The 15,550-nt window shown below is 40.8% G+C and overlaps 1 protein-coding gene across 5 annotated transcripts in view; it reads left to right on the top strand.

Annotated features, from left to right (window-relative positions):
• TEX2 (testis expressed 2) overlaps positions 1-15,550 on the top strand; it is a 54,805-nt gene that overhangs the window by 26,666 nt on the left and 12,589 nt on the right. For all 5 annotated transcript variants that reach the window (XM_055726739.1, XM_055726748.1, XM_055726722.1 and 2 more), the window contains 5 exons: positions 5,843-6,043; positions 7,700-8,036; positions 9,265-9,512; positions 11,941-12,087; positions 13,484-13,583. In XM_055726739.1, coding sequence (XP_055582714.1) covers positions 5,843-6,043; positions 7,700-8,036; positions 9,265-9,512; positions 11,941-12,087; positions 13,484-13,583 — 1,033 coding nt within the window. The remainder of the gene's footprint in view (positions 1-5,842; positions 6,044-7,699; positions 8,037-9,264; positions 9,513-11,940; positions 12,088-13,483; positions 13,584-15,550) is intronic.

The raw sequence follows: 15,550 nt of genomic DNA, 5'->3' as shown, positions 1-15,550 counted from the left end.
TGTCCTTAATATGTAAAGCCTTATAAAAGGGCTTTGTAATGCTCCAGGAGTTTAAAAAACAGCTCAGTGCCTGTATTGTAGCGGAACATAATGTAACGAGATTGAGCAGATTGCAAGTTATTATTCCCACCTCATACAACTATTTTCTATTTGCATCTGTCAAAATGAGCACTGGACAGTTTAGATCCTCTGAGAAATGAGATAAAGACTTAGTCTGTAACAAAACTCACATGAATGTAGGAAAAGCAAACTTGATGCTTTTGCATAAGATGTTATCTTCAGAACTTGTTGGTCTTGTATTCTGGCCTGGCCTGTTTTCATGTCATTATGATAAATGCTATGAGTAAGATTCCTTTATGGGGCTCGAGCAGTTGGGATTCTGCCAGACTGCTGTCAAGCTATTTTTGTACAAGTATGTGTGCATTCTCCCCCATGTAAATATTATTTGAGAAGTTTGCATTTCCCTGGTTTCAAGAACGTGTGGAAAATTACCCATGGCAATCAGCTGAAATACATGAATGTGAAGTCTCCCCCAAAATTGTTCCTTTGCAATGTGAAAGAATAAAACACTTGCGCTGGTTAGTGTGTGCTTCTGTAGATTTCTGTGCTTACTTTACTCAGATGTCTTTGGTATTGGAAGGAGAACATCCCCCTAACCAGAAAACGCACACAAAACCGCAGCATCTTCAGTGTATGTTTTCTTATCTTCTTATTCCCTTAGTTTTCAGTTCTCTGGCTTCCTCTTTTTTTTTTTTTTTTTTTTTTTTTTTTCCCTTCCTCTGCCCACTGTTGTTTTTTTCTTCTGTAATGCATTAGTCTCTTCTAACATATTGGCCTTCTCAGGTGTGCATTCCCTTGGGTTGTGCTGGCTGATACAAAAAGTTCCAAGTAACAGCTAAGATAGAAATGATAAATTTACCCTTTCTATGAGAAAGAACTTCGATGGGAGGGCTGTTTGATTTGAGGGATTGACAGTGCCTGCTGCAGAAGCAAAGCTCTCTGAGCCCCAGCTGTACAGAAAGAGGTGGCTTTTCACAGCATGCTGTTCCTGAGTATCACACAAGGGATTTCATGTTTGGTGGTGGCCTCTGGTAGACACAGGTGTCTTCCTGTTAAGGTGATGGTCACTTCTGCCTACTTTAGACCTTTTTTATCTTTAAGATTCCCCGTCAATAAAAGCTTGGGAAACTGCATTACATTTTTCCTCATTTATCAAGGAAAATACTATTGAAGTATATAAAGTATTATAAAGTAGTGATAATGATACAACTAGTGGGGTCTGAGGGATCAACAGTCTTTCAAGAATTTTGGTGCTGGAGCATTTGATTATATCATTTAATGATAAAATGGGTATTACTGATCTCTCAATATCACTAAGAAGCTCTGGGGGCAGTTTTAATCCAGATTTTGGCTTGTGTCGTAAATTTGACTTGCTGATTCTTTTATTTATGTATTTGAAAATATCATAGCAGTGATATTTTATATTTATATATATATATATATATATATATATAAAACATTTTTATTTTCACTTGCAGGCTTGATCTCTGCCCCCAGCTTTCTGGGTCTTTTGTAAGGGTCTTTTGCAAGGGTCTTTTGCAGTTGCCCCCAACCTCCCTCTCTGGTTCACATTCTGAGATCTTTAACTGAGTAATATTAAAAATTGGTGCTCTGCCGTTCTTACCAACATGTGTTGTTCTGCTGAGCTGCCGTTTGAATGAAAAATTTGTAGCCCAGAGTCATGAAAGAGGACAGGTGAGCCAGGGCTGGCCTTTTGAAGCTGTTCTATGCACACGCCTGTGTTGCCCAGCCCCACGCTCGTGGCGGGCAGTGCCGTTGGTGGCACCGCGGTGGCCGAGGTGCTGAGCTCCTCTGAAGCCAGCTCGGGCGCTGCTGCTGAGCACGGACGTACGGGTTTGTGAATAGTAGCTGTGACTTTGCTACAGAAGCTGTGCCACCCAAGGTTCCCACCAGGCACTTTTCCAGGTTAGTTACCAGCCTGATGGTGAAGCGATTTCTCCTGATCTCAGCCATGAACCCGGAGCCACTGGTGACCTTTATAAACGGAGATCACAGGATCAGTGTAAATGGGAAACAGCTGCGGAGCAGCATATGACTATGGTCATTGTCCTCCCTGAATTACTAAATTTCTTATTTTAACAACTTCACTAGTACAAAAAAGACCCATCATACAGTCACTCCTCTCCTGCACAAAGAAACGCATTGTTGTTTCAGGAGTTTGGGAAAATATATTGGTTGCTAGCACATTATGGTAACATAACTTCTCTGTTTAGATGCATTGCAAAATGGTTTCTGTAGGCTGGGAATCTTTTGTTCCAATTTCTTTTTGCAAAGAGAGGGGTGGAGGTATTTCTGCTAAAATTGTTCTTAAAATACAGGAATGAGTTTTGGAGCTTCTTGGATAACCTTCTCAATGTTGTTTTTTTTTTTTAAGCTAAATGAAACAATTTACAAAACTGAAAATTGCTGAAGTGAAAAGGTAATGGTATAATTTTCCCCTTTAACATTGTTAGATATATGAGGGGGAAAAAAATTCCTGCAGCTGGCACACATCTTCAGATTCATTAATAGACTAGAAGAAGCATCATTTGGTGAAGTACTAACATTTGACTCTCAGCCATGCAGTGTTTCCCTGTGTTAGAAAAAGAACCTGGAAGTTGAGTGCAAAAAAGCAGCAGTGCATCCTTAGAAATTGGGAAACTAAAAGTTTAGGGACAAGGAGGTTTGCAGTAATGTGGTATCTCTGTCATCCTGTTGGCTAGGTACTGTCTGACAATAAAACCCAAATGTTTGAATTTAAACTTCTTTATGTTTTGGGGTTTTGGGCTGTGCCTCAAATACATGAAGCAGCAATCTCTTCCTTGTAAACAAATCTCTACGTAGGCTGCTGTTCTAGATGATAAATGTACTTCTGTTCAGTTGGTTCTAGATTTTGAATGTTCAATACTGTAGACAGCCAGAAATTGTTGTTAAAAGTTTTGGACAAATGATTCTTCAGCTGCTATAACCCGATGGCTGTGGTATGAGAAGCAGGGTTTGTGCGGGCAGGCGCCGGGCAGGGTTTGAGAGCTGTGTGTTCGGCAGATTACGCAGCTAATCCATTTGTTTGAAGTGGAAAGCCTGGGCGCATGGTAGGGATCAGAAAAGCAGGTGGGACTTTCCAGGGCTCCTGAATGCTTAAGCAGAATGGGAATATACAAACTGAGGAAGCACAGAGATTCTCTTCTGTTTATTTTTGTCCTTTAAATCCAGTGTGTCTTGCTGCTGCTGGGAAGAAGGTGGGAATCTTCAAAAGGACCTTGTCTCTGTTGTTTCATTATGTAGGGCAAGGAAATCTGGCAGAAAGGCTGATACCGGCACTGTTAGAGAAGAGACAGGGTAGGAAAGGTGCTGCTCTAGCGGGTGATGTTGTCATGGATGAATTCAGACCCCTGTGCTACCAGAGATTCACTGGACTTGGTTAAGTCACTTAATATGTGGCTGGCTCCTTTTTATCGCAGATGGCTAGCTCAGTGTGTGCTGGAGGGATAAAATTAAATGTGACTCTAAGGGTGTTGGGTAACGGTCTTATAGCTGCTGGGAAGGTACAGCAACGTTTGTGTGTCTGACGTGTGTCCCAAGGTGTTCCAGTCATCTCCACTCTTCATCTTTAAAGCTATGTTCATGGATTTTTTTACTTCTTACTATGGTACATGGCTGTCAAGGGAGTGATGTATAAATCGCTTCTTGTTATCACTGCGTGTCCTCTGCTCAGCTCAAGTGCTGGTGCCAGAAACTCCAGCCAGTTCAGTCTCAAGCAGGACATTAAAGAAACTTCCAAGTGTGCTCTGACCTTCCTTCTTGGGTATCTTGTATACCCGGAGGTTTCAACCCTCCTACCGAAAATAACACCATAGCTTATTACGGTTACAAGAAGAGCTTGTGTGGCTAAGCTTCATACAAAGATCTACTTGCCGAGTGTCCCTTTCCCTTTGTGGCAGCTCGTGTGATCCTCGGCCGAACCACCTTGCAGAAGGTGGCACTAAACTTTGGAGGCAGCACATTTTCATCTGTACGCTTGCCCGGCTGCAGGCTCCAGACTTCGGAGTCTGAGCTAGAAATAGTTTGGAGATCTGACCCAGGGAGCAGGTGGGAGTCTCTCCAGAGATCTGAGGGCCATATGGATATTCCAGTTCTGCAGAGTGAATGGTTCACGGTGCTTTTAGGCAACTCACGTGATGTCCTTGTGCTTCAGTAAGTCCAGCTGGAGTTCCTGGCTGAAAATTAATTGCTGTCTGCTCAAAGATGTCTTGGCTTGATAATTTCTAGGAAGGAAATGGGATGTGCTCAAACATACATGAACCCTGCTGTGCAGAGCCTTGACTGTTTATAGAAGACTCTTCCTCATGCATTGTATTTCCTATATGGTAGTTGTATATAACCCTGTGTAAGCAAAAGAACCCAAACACAAAGCTCCTTCAAAGAGCATGTGTCGGTGGAGGTATTTCTGTTAATAAAAGAGGTAGTGTGCTTTGGAGCCGAGCAAAGATGATTGTCGTAATCTTTCCTGGATGTAAAAGAAATGCTAATTTATCTAGGTTTTTCAGGGTTTATAGTGAAAACAGAGCTTAGATGTTGGGGCAAGCAAAGCATAGATATCACTGTTACTATGGCACCTAAGAAAGTTTATGCTGTTTATTCTGAGAAACTGTATGGCAGTGGAGTAAATGAGCATTAAAATTTACATTTCTCTTTCTGAGTGGAAAATTCTTTAATAAGTTAAAATGTTGCAGTAATTTCTGGGATGTTTTGCATAAAGTAGTTAATTTTTTTTTTGTTTTGAAGAATACTAGGGGTGCTTATTCAGCTCTCCCCACTTCCCAGCAGTGGATGCTCTCCCCCCTGCTATGCTCTTCCCACCCCCCACCCCCCCCAGGTCTTTGTAAAGATGCCATTTTACTTTATGCTCTAGGGTACAGCTGTTTAAAGTCTTATCTCCTTCGCTTTCTGTTGACATTAATGAATACTGAGTATGCTGAATTAAGGTTTTAATGTGCAGGTAGAAGTAATTATCAAAGTATGTTGTATGGCAGGTTAAGAGGAAGATGACTTGCCCTCCATGAATGAGTCGTCTGGCGTGTCTTTTGCCCCATTTTATCATCTTGCATTTTCTGTAATCAGTTGTTAGAGTAGTAGTATCACGTACAGGCGTGTTACAGCAGGGCTGGTTTGTTTGTTCTGTTTCTTTCACTGTACAGAAATGAATGAAATTTAATCCACACGTATGACTCCTGTGTGGTGACTGGGCAGTTACACAACATGTTAAATAATCTTAAATGGTTATGATGCATTAAAACAAACTCCATTGTGGTCTTCCACTCAGTCCTTAATTGTTGGTGATTAAAATGTCAGTGCTGTCTGTAAGCAGACAGACTGTTTGCTCTGCCTTGGCTGTTGGTGATTAAAATGTCGGTGCTTGCTGTAAGCAGACGGGCTGCTCTGCCAGCGTGCCCTTACCAGCTGCCTGGTGGCTTTTCCCAGCAAGCCTGTGTCCGCAAAGCACACAGTGTTTCCTGGGGATGAGGTGAGAGAGCGCCGTGTTACCTACACAAAATGATTTAGTCAGAAAAACAAAAAAAACATTGTGCGCTTGGAATATAGTCCTCATATCACGCTCTGTCAGTTTGGTGCTACCTCATTTATGGCGTTTACTGCTTCATTGTATTTGTGCAGTAGGTAAAATTCAGCAAAAGCTTGGAAAATTATTTAAAATTTTTATGTACACGCTGTACATGGCTTTCCCACAGCTGAAAAGCCTGTTAACAAGTGTTTTCTTCTCTAGGGATGGATGAATGAAATTTATAATTATGATCCAGAAACGTACCATGCTACTTTGACTCACTCTGTCTATGTGCGACTTGAAGGAAGCACCTTACGACTGTCAAAACCTAATAAAAATATTTCCAGAAGGGCTGTGTACAATGAGCCAAAGCCTGAAGTCACGTATGTCAGCCAGAAAATTTATGAACTTACAGAGAGCAAGGTGAGTGTGCCTTACTTATATCTGATTTTAACAAAAAAAAACTTGGAAGCTTTTTTAAAATTTTGAAGTCTTTTTCAGTCTTCTAGTTTCAAGTTCTGTCATTATGTAAACAAAACTGTTGTGACTAACTTGCAGAAGATTGTGCTGGGGAGGAAAATGGAGCGGGCTTTAGAAAAATTACATATTTACACAGTAAGGGGAAAGCATGATTTCCCTCTGTTGGTTCAGAGCAGGAGTGAACACGTGGGAGTTCGGAGGATTGTTCCCCACACATTAGATTACTGTGTGACTCTTCTGAAGCTTACACCAAAATACATGATCTTTGGTGGTTGTCTCTGTCCCAAGGCAGTTCAGGCAACTTCGGCGTTTCACTCAAAGAGGGAACATGCATTTTATAGAAACGGAACAGAGGAGAGCAAGAGCTGGCTGGGACAGACACAACTTGCTGTTGGTACCCACCGCTTAGGGAAGGAGATAAGGATTTTTGCAGTTGGAAGAGTGCATCAAGAGTAATGCTGGGATGTTTTTTCTATGTGTTATTTGCCTCCCCCAAATCTGTGAAGAGTCGCCATGTGAAGTTGATTCCATTGGCATTGCATTAAGTAATACATCAATACCTCATTATTAAACGAATGGATTTTTTAAACGTGCTGCATCAATAAAGGGTCTTGGCAGTACAGACGTAGACGGGAGCTGTGCTTCAGCTGAAGGTGGAAGTTAGAGGGAGAGAGGGACCAAGGCAGCCGTGAGGAAAACCTCCCTTTGTTTCCCCGAGCCGCTATGGGAAAGCAGCTGGCTGTCAGCTCCGCTTTCCAGTAAAGGAAGGCGATGGAAAAGATTAAGCAAAAGCTTAGATTACTGCCTATTCCAGATTTGTTTTCCCATAACCAAGACAAGCGAAGCTATCACATGCTACCAGAGCACTTGAGTGACATTGGTTCCCCATGGTATCTTGGAAAAATTTCTAGTACTTCCCCACCAGCCCAGCCACATTGGTTACAAAACTGTCGAAGTTACAAAAGTCTGGAGTACCCTGACTGTAATGAACTGATGACGGCTATTCTTCAAGGTATTTACCCACAGTCCTTGGAGAACATGGGCAAGTTCAGCCCTTAGATAAGAATTTTTAACGCTTACCACTCTTCTCATCACTTGCATTGTCTGGGTTCTCTCTGAAGCTACTGAATTCGGAATATAATTGTCTGCCAGTCACTCTTACGGCTTGATTCGTACTTGATGTGACTGTTGCCAACTTCAAACACTCCGTTTCCTGAGATGGGCCTGGAAAGTTGAGTTTAAAACTCAGTTTAGATTCTCATTATCTACCCCATGGTCACAGAAGTAAGGTCCTTGGTTTTTCTGGTTTTTCTGCGTATCTATTGAGAATAAGATCTTCTAAATGAAAACTGAGTTTCTAATCCGCATGATTGTAGAAGTCTAAGCTACTTAAATGGTCTTTGTTTCAATTCCAAGGCGATGGCTCAGCAAAGACTTAGCGATAGCAGTGGATTGGACATCAACCAGCTGTAAGTTAAGAGTCAGTTAAATCCAGCAGATCCAGTATCTCCTGCATTCCTATGTTCTTTATATGAGTATAGAAACATAGAAGATACAACTGAAAAATAAATTAATTTAATCCTTTTGTTTGTTCATCAGATTTCCCTGGTTCCTAAGAGTCTGGCACGAAAACGGATTTGGAATAAGAAGTACCCTATTTGCATCGAACTCGCTAGGCAGGATGACTTTATGGCTAAGGCCCAGACTGATAAAGAGAATGTGGAGGAAAAGTTACCTGCTGAAAAAGTGGACTTGAACAATGAAGAATCCAAGAAACCTCCGGATGGAGCAAAGTACGCTAGCCAAAAGGATCAAGTGCTTTATCTCTTTGGAAGGACGGGTAGGGAGAAGGAGGAATGGTTCAGAAGGTTCCTTCTCGCATCCAAGCTGAAGTCTGAAGCAAAGAAGTCATCCAGTTTATGTGGAAGCAAGCCAGGTATTCAAAAATTATGTTCTAGTAAAAGTGTCTATTAAAAGAAACAAACCAAAGTTATGTTTTCACAGTGGTAGTTATAGCAACTGTGCAGCCATCGTGGCCTTTACAGACAAATAATCCTAAAGATACTTCTCGGCTCCTTATCTTGGCCTTTCGTTCCCACTTTCCCACCCTGCCTTTTCCTCTCTCGGCTATATACTTGGCTGTATGCCCTCAACTATTCTTACTATTTTTAGACTGTTTTATGTGAATACACTATTTTTTTCAGTGTCTGTAACAACTTCTGTAGTTTTTGTAAGGATGAATTGTTACAGTCTTCCCCGCCCCCCCCCCCCCCCCCCCCCCCCCAGTTGGAACTGATGTCACATTCGTGGTATTAGACTTAGTCCTCGTTACCTGTTCTTTCTTCTCCATCCTTCCTTCCTTCCACTCCAGTCTCCTGTAAACAATAAAGAGCTTTCTCATGGGTTAATGTCACAAGAAAAAACCATGTTACTGTTTAAATAAAAAGTCCTGTGCTAATACATATATCTGAACTAACAAACATGTTAGTCTGCAGTATTCAAGTAGTGTAGTCTACAGTATTCAAGTAGTATATCAAATGTTTGAAATATTAATTTAAAACCATGCTGTGATATAATTTAGAATCTGAATGACTCATGCTTTTCTGTCTTTATCTATTCTCTGGGAAGCTCTTTAAAAATTGGTTAACATCATTATTTCTGGCACATAACTTCTTGAAATGCAAATGCAAAATTAATGGCTAATTAAAATTCTAATAGTTAGATGTTTTTGACAGTCCTTTTAATTGTAACAGGTTATAATTAAATATATTTTAAAAAGTTTAGTTATAGGTACATTTTAATCATCTGACTTTTATTTTAGGCGTTCCCCAGCAGGGCTATTGGGGGTTCTGCCATATGTTATACATATGTGAGTGTCCATATTTAAATATGCTGTTGATCAGCTGAGTTTTCCAGTCCCACATCCTGCTGAGTGCTGAATCATACCAAATATTGACTGATTTGGGTTTAGGACCACCTAAGCACACAATAGTGGAATTTACTTTTACCCTTGAAAATGAGAAAGCGCTACTCTGAATGGTCTTTTTTCAGAATAAATTATATCTGCAAGCTGATTTTGTTCCTTTAAGTGTTTGATCATACTCTCTGCTATTTGACACTCAGGTTCCTTTTCTGTTAAATGATTATTATTCCTTTTAATTTAGGGATTTTGCCAACACACGGTAGGACCGATAGTCAATCTGGAGTTCTCACACACAGCCGAAGCAGCAGCAAGGGAAGTGCAGAAGAAATTGCATCCCAGCCAAAGCACAAGGATCTGGTTGGCAATGTGCGGCAGAAAATGCTTCTGGACTACAATATTTATATGGCAAAATGTGTTCCACACGAGAAGAAAAGCCCTTCAGGTAGTCCGGTACTCAGTGCAGATAGCAGCCCTACAGCTGTGAAAAAGGTAATACTTCTCCCCTGAAAGATGTGTCGGAGGTGGTGATGTATTTTATCTTGTTAACTGCTACTTTAAGGATCAGTTATGTAGAAAAAAAAATTAATTTCTTTAACTACAGGTTGGACCTAAACTTTTTATAAAGTCAGTGTGAGTTTTCATGCTTGCCAGTTCCCTGTTGACCACAGTTTCTTCTTAATGTAATATACAAGTTTTCCATTTATTTTAGTTTGATTTCTTATCTCCCAAGAACACCTGTGTTTTTTCTAGACTTTGCGTGTCTTGTACCGAAAAGATTGTACAGCTGAAGGAAATACGGCCGTAAATTTTTTTCATTAGGAATGCACAGGTGTGTTCTAAAAAACATTGGTCCCAAAAGAGCTTGTATCTTATGCTTAAGATTAAAACAAAACAAACAAAAGATCAAACAAAATTCCACAAATGTCATTTGCCAGTAGTAGTAAAAAGCTAAGTTTTTCTGTGTATATTCTGAAGTAGATTGAACTAAAAGTCTATTTTTGAGGTCTTGGCTTGTTAAAAACATTTAAGTGGAATTTTTAGTACTTGGTAGTAAAATTGATCTTCATTTTCTGCTGCTTGTGTGGAGCTGAAGACCCTCTGCAGTTCCTCAGTGCATCTGAGCACCTGATTGGGACAGAATTGTCATGTAACACAAGTATGAGTTGGATGCTGTCTGTAGCAGTTTTTCAGTGCAGATACTACGCTATAAAATCTGTTTTCAGCCCCACGTCTGGCTTGGCTCATGCACTCTGGATCACGTGAAGCTGTGCTCTTTGTGCTGGACCTGAGAACTGTGTTTCTGTTGCATGCTTCAGGAAGCCCTTAACCTCTTCGGTTCTTCTCAAGAGTGATTCCTGGCCCTGTTGCCATGAATAGAGTTAGGAATTTGCCTTCAGGATGTATCTGATGGTCCTCTGGCTGCGGCTTTGGTGACAGTGGGACAGTGTTTACTCCAGTGTATCTGCTGCTTGGGTTCGTTGGGGAGCAGAAGTGGAAGCGGCTCTTGGATGGACTGCAGTTGGATTTGCTGTAGCCTGTAGACAGCCCTGCTCAAAAAGGCACAAGAAATGGATGGATGGGTTGTCTGGTTTCTGGTTTTAGACGTTTTCTAAAGCAATACTAAATGGCTCATTTGTAAGTATTGTGTAGTATGTAAACAGCATAATAGTAAACAATGTCTATAGCCCTGATAGTATTAAAGTATGGCACTCTTAATACATGGATCCTTAGTGTTAAGTACAATCAAATTCATTTAAAAGATGTAATTCATGTCATGCATCTTTGTTGCCAGGCTTTCATACGATGCCCCGAAAGGAGAGGTCATCCTTGGTATACCCTAGGAATAAACACATCTTGTGTTCCTCCAGGAAAAAGTCTATTTCAGCCCCCAGCAACCCCTGAAGCAGCAGTGAGTTTGCTGCTGAACGTGGCACGTGTCTGAAATCATTCTATAAATAGCTCAGCGGGGCTGGCAGGGAACCTGCGTCACAGCAGCAGCTCCTAACGCAGCAGTGCTGCCTGCGTGAGGCTGCAGCCACTGGGAGCAGGCGCTGCCAAGAAACCGTGTTCAGAAACATAGCGTCTACCTGACTGCTTCTAGAAAGCACTGCTTTGCTAGTGGCTTCAGGGTTTCTGCTTGTAAGAACGAAAGGTGGTGAATTCTCCTGTCATTGCAGGCAGTTGAGAGATGTTAAATACGTCTTTCCTTCATGGAAACCTCCTGATTTTAATGAAATACATGGTGGCATGTATGCACTCAAAATTATGTCAGCTGCCTTTGCTTCTGTGTCTGTAGTCAGTGTTGCAACATCCGAACAGGTAATACCTCGAAGTATTTTGGAATTGTGCTCAAGTAAACTGAGACTTAATCTCTTGGACCGTAAGCAAAACCTTCAGCGCAGCAGAGGGAACAACATATATCCTGCGTCCTATATACACACATTGGAAGGAAGACGGTGTTTCCCTGTACTTTGTTTATCATCTGTTTGTGATGTTTCTGAACTGGATTTAAGGATGTAAGATTGGATCTTGCTTTGCTGTTTTTTTGATAAAGCAAAGGAAGAGTAGAGTAGCTGTTCTGGATCCTGTTGGGAAGAGCGTGTCTGCTACAGACACATTTAAATTCTGCCCACTCTGGGCTGATCTGCTTTTTCTGCCAGAGGTTAAATTACACACAGCTTTCTCATTTCATTGCCAGAGGTCAATCTATATCTGTGTAGTCCTGTTCACTCTGTCGCATGTCAGGATGATGACAAGCAAGCTCATGTCAGGCCAGCTGATGTGGCTGTAAAGCTGCACTCTGTGCTGGACATTGGCGTTACTGGCTAACCCGGGCTGTAACACGAACTTCCCAGTATAAATGAGGCCTTTTCTGACCTGGATTTGTAGAGCTGAATAACCTGCTCTGTGTTTTCAGTTACCGGATGCCCATGCGGAAGCTGAAGAAGAACAGGAGGCCTGGGTGAATGCTTTGCTTGGAAGAATATTTTGGGATTTTTTAGGAGAAAAGTATTGGTCTGATCTAGTGTCAAAGAAGATCCAAATGAAACTTAGCAAAATAAAGGTAACTGCTCTGGAGACTTGCACTACACATTCCTTACGGAGGAAAACAAGCACATAGTCTTTGAGTTTTAAAATAGTGGAAGAAGCACTGATTTCACACTTCTATGTAAAAGATAAGTAGATAGATACGATACAGAGTTCCAGTTCAGCTCTGCTCTCTGTTTCACAGTAGGATCTCAACATGTTTTTGAAGCAGTGTTTGCTGCTTCAGTTTCAAATGAACTCCAGCTACCACTGTTTGTGAATTTTTTATGTAAGAAGCAGAAGTATTATTTTATTTACTTTAGGGATAAGTAGAACTGTTTATAAATTATGAAATCTGCTTTGGGAAATAGTAGATTGCCTTTCAGATGGAGGAGATCAGGGAACCACAGTTCTGATGTGTTCCTGCTAAGACATACGTTACTTGCAGGAGAGGTCATTGGGTGTCTGTGGGGTGGTAGGATGTAATTGTGCATCAGCTGCATAAGCTCAAAGCGTGAAGGGAGGAGTGGTGCTTTTGAATGACTTTTGGGTCTTCCCTTTGCATTCGGTAACTCTTCCGAGCAGCAGCAGTTAATCACAGGCCTGTTCAGCCCCTGATGTTCGGGGAGGAGTTTCCCTGTTCCTAAAAGCAAAGGAAGATGTAGTCTTGCTGACAAAAGCTCTGAAACTTAGCTGGCAGTACCAGCTGTGAAATAGTGTTGCTTGTGTTTTGGGAAATAAGTGGTAACCTAATTCCACCCTGGCTGTTTCCACAATTATGACAGCAGGGTACCCAAACATCTCATTGGAAACAGCTTAAGCAAAAGACTGGGAATGGGGGATAGATGTGTTTTTGGTAGGTTAAAGCACTGTCTGTTCACAGGAGAAAGAATTTCTATCAATTGGGAATAATTACAGTAAATGGATACCAAAATAATTGTGATTCTGTGCCTCTCTTACACTAAAATTATGATACAGTTTTAAAAGCTAATGTGTTATAAAAAAATTTGCCAAGGATAAAAATAGCTGAGACATTGATGTAACTGCAACTATAAAATACGTGACTGATTTTAAAATCCAAACAAGTGTTTGATTTTTATTCACAGTAAAATAAGATTTACACTTCATTCTTGAGCTTCTTACATGTGTTGACTAAAAAGCATGTTGGAAGTTTAAGGTCAGCATCTGAACTTCAGCATAGTTTTAAAAACATTCCAAGTTCAGATGCTGAATTTCTCCCTAAAATATTATTTTGAAACTGATAACTGCAAAATCCTAGAATTGGAAGAAATTTATGTAATCATATTTGTGGTCTTTCACTGGTGGCTTTTCAGCTTGATCCATTCCTTAAGTTTAATGACCTTTCTTGTCTCAGGAAACAATGCTGTTTAGTTCCATAGCGTGGATTTGATTTTTACATTCTGTTCTTCTAGCTGCCGTACTTCATGAATGAGCTAACGCTAACTGAGCTCGACATGGGGATCGCAGTGCCGAAGATCCTTCAAGCCTTCAAACCTTCTGTTGATCACAGAGGTAAAACACATACTTCGTCTTCTGCTTTTGCCGGGTTCATGCCTTCACACCTGTGGAGAACAGAATTCTGATCTGTTTATCTTGTGGGTGTTTTAATCGGAGGAAGGTACGCTTAATAAGAGCTTATTTTGAGGAGATGCTTAGTGGTCTCTATCTCCAATAGTAGTAGCATCAGGCTTGGTATAAACATAAATCTGTAGATAATGGAAATACAATCATGTCTTTCTATTGGAGATAATTACTGAACTAAATTAAAATTTGCATGCAATGGAGATCTGTATCTGATACAGTCATGGACGACAGAAAGCGATGCATATCTCAGGACATCTCAAGATCTGATTCTGTTACCATAGCAGAAAACAGATTTGGCATTTGGCCCTCTTCAAGAGAAGTGGCCTTGTTCTGAAAACAGCGATTCAGAAAATACAATTGTAATAACTTAGAAGACAAGAATACAGTGTTGCTTTGAAAAGAAGCTTCAAAGTACAACACTGTTTTATTTCCTTAATATTAAATATGGATTTTGCTAAGCTGAACGACTTTCACACTGCTGCTTTACGAATTGGAACTGGTTTTTTTCTTTTTTTTTCTGGCTTGTGTGTGGTCACAGGGGTATATTTGAGGATACTCTTGTCACCTAAGTAGCTTCGCAGAAAGACAAGCTTGGGTTAGTGTTTTTTTTAGCTTCAGAAGTATTTGTTCTGCATGCTGAGGAGAGGTAGATGCCATCTTTCTTCTAAGACATGTAATCAGAGCAGTCCTGAATTTTAAATTGTTTCTGAGTTATTAAGGGTTTCTTGACTTGTCTCCTCTCACTCTATTGACTCCTTTACTTACCATATTGTTACACTGGGCTGGAGAAGTGAAAGAGGTTATTTAACTCAAGGTGGAAAAGTTTGTAATTGATCTAAAGGGAAATAAATCCTTGGAGGACCTGTTGTGGTGCAGCTATGGATTGCATGGCAAACAACTTATTTTTGTTTTAAACTGCTCTTTCAACTCTTAGGTGAAGATATCAAAGTCATTTCTAGACGGTGCTGAAACCAATAAACTGGTAGCGAGGTGGCAGGAATTTAATGAATTTGCAATACTTGTTCAGTGTTAAGGCCAGCAATGAGCCGAACTTCAGCAAGTCTCAGTAGCGCGTTTAGAACAGTAACAGCGAACATGGACAGAGCAGAGTTTGAACAGATAACTAGCTGAAAATCTGCACAGGATCAATCTTCACTAGCTCTCCTGTGCGCAGTGTTTCTAAGTGAGGAAAGGCTATCACGTTTCTTTATGTAGTACCTTCTCAGAGTGTGAGGGTATTGGACACACAGCAGGTATGTAGCACCACGTCCTTTCTTGCAGTACTGACCCTGGGGGTTTGAGGGGGGGTTTCTCTTCACTGGGGTGGTTCATCTCTTCAACATCTTAGTTCTGCTTGCTGTTCTTAAAGGTCAAGCAACCCAGGATGGAGAATTTGTGGTAGAGTTCAGCTGTGCACAGTTTCTGGCACAAGCCAGTTTCTGCTTAGAAGCAATTGGGGCTTCATCTCTGCTCCTGTTATGTAGTTTGAACCTGGTCTGTGTAAGGTTTATTTAATGTAGGTTTGATGTAAGACTCACTTGTCTGCCACTTATTACAGGACTCTTCTGTAACAGTTATCATCAGACCTTTGCAAGAATACCAGGTGCATGAAATTTAGGAGGACATAAATAAACTTTATTACTAATATTAAAAATGTTGTTCCACTCAAATCACTGACTAAAAGCATGAGAAGGTTAGTAAGCTGTAGCCTTTCTCTCGTAAAAGAGTGAATAAAATGAACTCTGGGGAATCATTACAATTCTCTTGGACATACATAACGTGTTAACTAATGCTGCCTGTGGTATCCAAACGCTATTGTTTGCCCTTATCTCACTTGAGACTTGCTGCTCTTTGGGGAAAAGCCTTATCGGTAAAACACTGGGTACTTTGCTGCC

Source organism: Falco cherrug, chromosome 1 (genome assembly GCF_023634085.1).
Source record: "Falco cherrug isolate bFalChe1 chromosome 1, bFalChe1.pri, whole genome shotgun sequence".
Classification (NCBI taxonomy): Eukaryota; Metazoa; Chordata; class Aves; order Falconiformes; family Falconidae; genus Falco; species Falco cherrug.
The sequence above is the reverse complement of the archived record's forward strand: the minus strand, read 5'-3'. Positions and strand labels throughout refer to the sequence as shown.